The sequence below is a fragment of the Pseudopodoces humilis genome, chromosome 23 (assembly GCF_049639895.1).
Source record: "Pseudopodoces humilis isolate 2021_Gansu_Grassland_sample_001 chromosome 23, ASM4963989v1, whole genome shotgun sequence".
NCBI classification, from domain to species: domain Eukaryota; kingdom Metazoa; phylum Chordata; class Aves; order Passeriformes; family Paridae; genus Pseudopodoces; species Pseudopodoces humilis.
The window spans coordinates 6,104,965-6,111,696 of record NC_142222.1 but is presented as its reverse complement, the minus strand read 5'-3'; the positions used below and the strand labels follow the sequence as shown (position 1 = coordinate 6,111,696).

The 6,732-nt window shown below is 62.1% G+C and overlaps 1 protein-coding gene and 1 long non-coding RNA gene across 2 annotated transcripts; one reads left to right on the top strand and one right to left on the bottom strand.

Moving 5' to 3' along the window:
* Positions 1 to 1,065: 1,065 nt before the first annotated feature.
* HSPB1 (heat shock protein family B (small) member 1) lies at positions 1,066 to 2,884 on the bottom strand. The gene is made up of 3 exons (XM_005525843.3): positions 2,497 to 2,884; positions 1,637 to 1,700; positions 1,066 to 1,422 (listed from the first exon to the last, which is right to left on the bottom strand). Exons 1-3 carry the CDS (start codon positions 2,855 to 2,857, stop codon positions 1,263 to 1,265), a joined length of 585 nt encoding a protein of 194 aa, XP_005525900.1. The 5' UTR covers positions 2,858 to 2,884; the 3' UTR covers positions 1,066 to 1,262.
* Positions 2,885 to 3,541: 657 nt separating this feature from the next.
* Positions 3,542 to 6,681, top strand: LOC106628331 (uncharacterized). The gene is made up of 3 exons (XR_001331652.2): positions 3,542 to 3,674; positions 3,946 to 4,095; positions 4,931 to 6,681. It is a non-coding gene; the product is annotated as an uncharacterized LOC106628331 (long non-coding RNA).
* Positions 6,682 to 6,732: the final 51 nt, after the last annotated feature.

Here is a 6,732-nt window from a genome sequence, read left to right as displayed (position 1 = left end):
AGGAATTGATCTCCGGGATCGGGAATTGATCCCCAATATCTGCCTGAGAGCTGCCAAACTCCTCACACCCGAGAGTGGTGGGCAGAGGGGGTGGGGGGCAGGGGCTCGGGGGGGTACGTGGAGCCCCCCGAGCTCGGAGAGGGGCCTCGCAGCTGCAGGATTCCTCCCAGGTCACCGTCTGCCAGCGGGATGACTCAGGGGGGATTAGTGGGATTTGACGGAGCAGGGAACATCGGGGGACATCGAAGCCATGGGCCTGACCTCGGCCATGTAGGGCCAGTCCTGCCCAGAGACCCGGGGGCATGGAGGGCACAGAGGACACGGGGCCAGCCGGGGCCAAATGGCACCAGGACCACAACAACAACCCTTCTTCAGCCCCCCAGGGGGGCTGCAGCCCCCCAGCTGAACCCCCAAGCCAGCCCCTCAGACAACGGGGTGGAAGGAAGGGAGAGCACTGGGATGCAGGGATGGGGCTCAAGGGGCTGCACTGCTGGGGTGAGTTCTTGCCCATGAAGACCCAATTTGCCCTCTGACCCAGAGGGGATGTTTGTGTACTTGTTTTTTAGGGATGCAGCATCCCAGGACAGTGACAAGGGGTGTGGAAACCCCAAATATTGTGATGGGGTGTGTGGAGACCCTGGGTGTGGGAGAGCAGGGATGAGCAGACTCACTCTGCTGAAATCTGGGATTGGAGACACCTGGGACGTAGGAGACCCGGGCTGAGGAAAACTGGGATGCTGAGCCAGGGATGTCTGAGACCGGGCATATGAACGCCAGAGATGTTGGAGATCTGGGATGTAAAACCCCCAGAATGCTGGAGGTGGATATGGAGATATGGAGATGTAGGAGATCCAGATGTGGGCTATCAGAGTGTGAAGGTCTGGGACATTGACCCCAAGATGCTGAGAGGATTTGGGATGAGAACATCTGAGTTGTGGAGCCCTGGGTTACAGACCCCAAGTGCTGGGCAGGGCTCGGGGACCCTCCTGCGGGTCCCATCCCGGTGCAGCTGCCAGCGGGAACGGCACAGCCGTGGTGCCAGCACGGACACGGCACAAGGACGGATTTCTTTCACCAGCTTTTATTCTGGCTGATTCTGTCGGTTCCTTCACATTTATTCAAGGCACTCAGTGGCAGGGCAAGTACAAAATCAACAGTAAAAAGGGGGTGGGTGTGAGGGGGCAGCTGGGGGCGGCAGGGGGGCAACGGCGGCTTCTCCTCTTCCTCCTCCTCTGTCTCCTCCTCCTCCTCCTCGGTGCCGCCTACTTCTTGGCCGGCTCCTTGGCTTGGCTCTCCACGGTGACGGGGATGGTGATTTCGGCAGATTGGATGGCGGGTTTGGGCAGGGGGGCCTCCACTGTCAGCATTCCATCGGGAGACAGCGAGGACCGCACGGCCGTGGCTTCCACGCCAGGGGGAAGGCTGGGAGGGGAGGAGAGGGGGAGGTCAAGGCTGCAGCACCAACCCTGGGGATGCAATGTTCAGCCCCAAATTGCTGCCTCTCCCACTCCCAGTTTGGCTGAGAGGCATTCCCAGTTTGGCCAGTGGGCTTTTGGAGGGCGTGGGTGGGTGGGAAAATGGCCCCAAAGACATCAGGGGGCTGCGTCAGGCGGCTCCCCTCCTCTCTGGTACTTACGTGTATTTTCGGGTGAAGCACCTGGAGATGAAGCCGTGCTCGTCCTGCTTCTCCTCGTGTTTGCCTGGAAGGAAACAAAACCACTCGATTGGTTTTGTTAGGAGGGAAAAGGATTTGACTGGTTATGTTGGGAGGGACTGGCTGGGTGGGAGCCTTCCTGCCCCACCCCAACACTTGTGAGGGGCTGATCCTGCCCATTCTGGGTTTTTGCCATAATATCAGCCTGGAGCAACTTGGGGGGACCCCCTGGAGGGCCACTCCGTGTGCATCCCCCAAATTTAAGCGAACTGCAGCGCCAGGAGCTGGGTGTGGCCCAATAGTGACCAGCTGGCCCCACAGCTTGGCAGGGCTGGAGACTGAGCACCCCCTCTCCCTGGGGCTGCACCCCGAGTTCATCTGGCTGGAGAATTGTCCCCATTCCTTGCAGGCCCCCCTCACCCGGCAGGAAGCACGTCCTGGCCTCGTGCCACAGATCTGGGCTTTGTCACGGCATCCAGGGCGCTGTGGGGGAGCACAGGGGCTGGGGGCTCATCACACCCCACATCACCCCCAGATCCCTCTGTGGCTCCAGCCAAGGGGTCCCTCCCTGTGTCCTGGAGCAGCAGCAAGGGCTCAATGGATGAGGCTGGGGGGGTCTCTGCACCTGAGTGCACCCTGAGACTGAGCTGGAGTACTGGGCCTTCCTCTGCCTTTCCTCTTTCCCTTTTTCCTCTCCTCTCTCCTCTCCTCCACCTCCTTCTGCTTTTCCTTCCCTCACTTCCCATCCCTTATTCCACCCTTATCCCCCCAGCAGGCTCCAGGGGGAAAGGTGGGAACGCTCCATCCCGGGAGACCCCGCAGAGCCCCAGCCCAGCACCCACCGGTTATCTCCACGATATTATCCTTGGTTTTCACCACCAGCTCCTCAGGTGCGAAGTGGTTGACATCCAAGGTGACCTTCCAGCTGTCGGCGGTCTGGCGGATCTCGGAGATGCCGCTGCTGAGCTGGCGGCTCAGCGCCTGGCCGAAGGGCGAGCCGGGCGCGGGCACCAGGGCACTCTCCCGGGGCAGCAGGCGGAAATATCCCGGCCAGGCGCTGCCGCTGGGCCACTTGTACCAATCCTCGGGGATGTGGGGCATCCCGAAGGACTGGTCGAAGAGGCGGCTGCCATGGTACCAGTCGCGGAAGGGGTCCCAGCTGGGGCTGCGCAGGAAGGTGAAGGGGACGCGGCGCTCGGCCATGGCGTGCGGGGCTGCCGGGGGGGGCGGCCGGCGGGGCCTTATGAAGAGGGCCCGGGGTTATTTTTAGCCAGGCTGCTCAGCTGGCTATTAATGGAAATTGCGGCAGCCCCGGGGAAGGGACGAGAAACTTGTCCGGGGTTGGGGCGGCCACACGCAGCCGCAGTGGGTGGGTGTGAGGGGAGGGGGCTGGCAGCCTCCGGGCCCCCCCCTGCCAAGAAATGTCCGTCCTCCTTTCATCGTGTGAGGCTTGGCCTGCTTGGGAGTGATGGATGGCCCTTGGAGTGGCTCCCGGCCTCTCCCGCCTGCCTGCCCGGAAAACAATCCTCAGGATGCGGCCCCGTGGCAGCGTGAGGAGGGGGCTGGGGCTGGGCCAGCGCCTCGGGAATGGTGGGATGAGTCAGTGGAGGAGGGCGTGAGTGGCCCTGCACTGTGTCACTGCCAGCCAGAAGGTTCCAGAGCCCCCCAGGCCTGGTCACTCACCAGCCAGAAGGTTCCAGAGCCCCCCAGGCCTGGTCACTCACCAGCCAGAAGGTTCCAGAGCCCCCCAGGCCTGGTCACTCACCAGCCAGAAGGTTCCAGAGCCCCCCAGGCCTGGTCACTCACCAGCCAGAAGGTTCCAGAGCCCCCCAGGCCTGGTCACTCACCAGCCAGAAGGTTCCAGAGCCCCCCAGGCCTGGTCACCCACCAGCCAGAAGGTTCCAGAGCCCCCCAGGCCTGGTCACTCACCAGCCAGAAGGTTCCAGAGCCCCCCAGGCCTGGTCACCCACCAGCCAGAAGGTTCCAGAGCCCCCCCAGGCCTCTGGCACTCCACACCATGGTAGGAAACCCCAGCATCAATCTGGGCTGCTCCAGTCCCCATGAGTGGGGGTCCCTGAGGCCCTTGGGGTTGGTGAAGGTCTTGGGGGCTAATGGGACCTGTAGGGGTTGGTGGGGGCTTACAGGACCTGATGGGGGCCAGTGGGGACTGGGGGGCCGATTGTGATAATGGGGCTGGGGGGGCTCTAGGGGGGCAGAGGGACTGGAGGGGACTGGGGGGCTGGAAGAGGCAGCATCTTCTCATCCAACAAGTCTCTCCACACACCTGGCAGCCAGGAAAGGATTCCTAACTGGGGCCAGACCCCAAGCTCCCATCCTGGGGAAGGGCTGTTTTCCAGCTCAGCAAGCCAAGCAGCTCTGGGACCCCATCACCTCTGCCCTGTTCCCCTCCTCCCCCAGATCTGCCTTGGAGAAGAAGGGAGGTGAGCCCTGACACGCTCGGTGCATGAATTCGTGAGCTGCAGGAGTTGGGGGGGGATGCTGCAGCAGGAAATCTGGGGCAGAGCCCAGTGCTGACTCTGGACTGGCAGTGAGGGGGAAGGGGCTGTGGGGAGCTGAGCCGTGTGGGGCTGGGGGGAACCAGGGGAAGACGGGGCTCTGCAGAGGGGAGGGGATGGGAGGAATGCGGGGAAACGAGAGGAATGTGGGAGGGAGGAGGGAGATGCAGGTAGGGATGCAGGGAAATGGAGGGGATGCAGGGAAGGATGCAGAGAGGGATGCTGGGAGGGAGGGGAGGGATCAGAGGAGGGATGCGGGGAGGAATGGAAGGGTTGCGAGTGGGAATGCAGGCAGGAACGCAGGGAGGAGCAGGGAAGGATGGGAGGGATCAGGAGAGGTATGGAATGGATGGGAGAGGTGCAGGTAAATGGGAGGATGCAGGGAGGGATGCCGGGATGTGGGAGAGAGGGGAGGGATGCAGGGATGCAGGCAGAGATGCAAATAAGGATGCAGCGAGGGATGCTGGCAGGGTGGATGGGAGCTGGCAGGCAAATGGGAGTGACCCGGGGAAGGATGCAGGGAGCCTGCAGGAAGGCAAGGAGCCAAAGAGCATGGAGAGGGTTCCCCACAAGCACAGCAGGATCCTCGGTGGGATCAGACACAAAATCCCGGAGCTGCTCCACATGGAGCCAGAGGGGAGAGTAGGATGGATCCGCAGGGAGCAGGATAACCCTGGCGTGCTCCCAGCAGGAAGAAACCTCTCAGTGCCCAGCAGAGTCATTTACAATATATACTGTATATTTATTATAATTGCACCAGCTCACGGCATCTACAGCTGTACTCACAACCCAGAGAGAGAGCGCACGCGCGACAGGAAAATACTGAAGTATTTCTACAGAGTATTTGTTCCAGTTGGCTCCCTCCGCGGCAGGAGACAGAGACTGTAAAAGAGGAAGACTGGAATTTTTCCCTGATGTGCTGGCTGGTCCGCGGCGCCCCTGCAGTCGGGTCTCGGGTTTTTGGGAGCCGCGGCCCCACGGGGGCTGCAGGGCTGTGGGGAGATCCCCTGCTGCTGGCTTGGGTTCGGATGTTCTCAGGAGATTCCCCCATTTCCCAGCAGGGCTGGGGGGTCCATCCCGTGGGGCAATGGGGGGGACGGGGGCTGTGGGGCTGGAATTGCCGGGATGGTTTTTGGAGCTCATGGCTCAGGGTTTGTAGGGATGCTGGGGGAACTCATGTCCTCCATCTCCCCAGGCTCCAGGAGAACAGGACCCTTTGTCTCCTCCTCCTGCCACAGTCACATCCAGAGCTGCCACCCTGCCCGGGGCTGGCACGTGGGGACAAGCTCCACCACGGAGCGCCACGAGTATGTCCCCTCCTTACCTGTTCACCCCGATTCTAACACCTCTGCTTGTTCGGGGGTCTGTGCCAGGCTGGGACACCCAGGGGCTGGCACCCATCGCTGCCCAGCTCCTGGGATTTTTTTCCAAGGGCTGGTGAATTCTCAGCCTCTGGCTGAGCCTGGACATGCCAGGTTTGGGAGGCTGACCCTGGACATGCCAGGTTTGGGAAGCTGACCCTGAAGTTCCCCTTCGCTCCCATCTCTGCCCTCCCGGATCCTCTGGTTCATCAGGCCACAGCTAACGAGGCTGATCTGGACTCCAGAGGCTCCTCCCGATCCTGGCTGGCTGGAAACCAGCGCCGAGCGGGACGGCCAAAGCCTGGCTTTACATCGCGGGGCAGCGGGTTAATCCGGGCAGCTGCTCTCCCACCCAGGGAGGCTCATCCCCATTGTCCTGCTCCAGCCGTCCGGAAAACGCGGGGCCACCGGGATTAAACACCAACCGCCCCGGGGGCCACGACTGTCCTCAGGGCCTGGGGGCTTTTTTTTCTTTTTGGAAATCAGCAAAACCCTGCAAAAGCCGGGCTGCGGGCCAAGGCCGGGACCCTCCTGCCTCTCTCTTCCCATAATTCAGATAAAAAGCAGCTGCTTTTCCCCAGAGGAGGGGACTGGGGGCCGCGAGCCCAGAGGTGGGACAGGCCATGCTGATGCCAAAGGATGGCTGGATGCCCCCCTAGGAGTGGAAAAGCTCCTGCCCAGCCCTAGGCCCTGCAGCTCCCTCCTGCCGGGGGGGACAGCTCGGTGCCCCCCGAACTGGGTGGGGTGGGTGGGTGCCAGGGTGCTCCTGAGCTGGGACAAGCAGCGTTTTTCCCTGGATCTCCTCGCTTGGGAAGAGACTTGCAGGCGCTGCCGGCTTTGTTCATCCACGGCTCGGCGTGTGCTCAGGTCTGGGGGGGACCCCAAAATGTTTTGCAGTGACCCCACCCCCTCCCCTGACACCCTGGGGACAATTTCAGTGGGGGAAACAGGGTCTTGCTCATCTCTGGTTGGCATCACACCCTCCAGCTGAGCCTGCCCCCCGCCCCCCACTCACCTCCCCGGGATGCTCTTGTGCTAAAAAACAGTCAAACCAAACCAAAAAAGCACAGGGGGGCCTCAGGGGTGTCCCCAGCCACCCCCCACCCACTGGCCCCAAGGTCTCTGCAGAGCATTTGTTCCCTCGCTCTGTGCTCGCCCACCCCACCCCGCCCCACTCGCAGAAATTAGAAGATATCCTCCC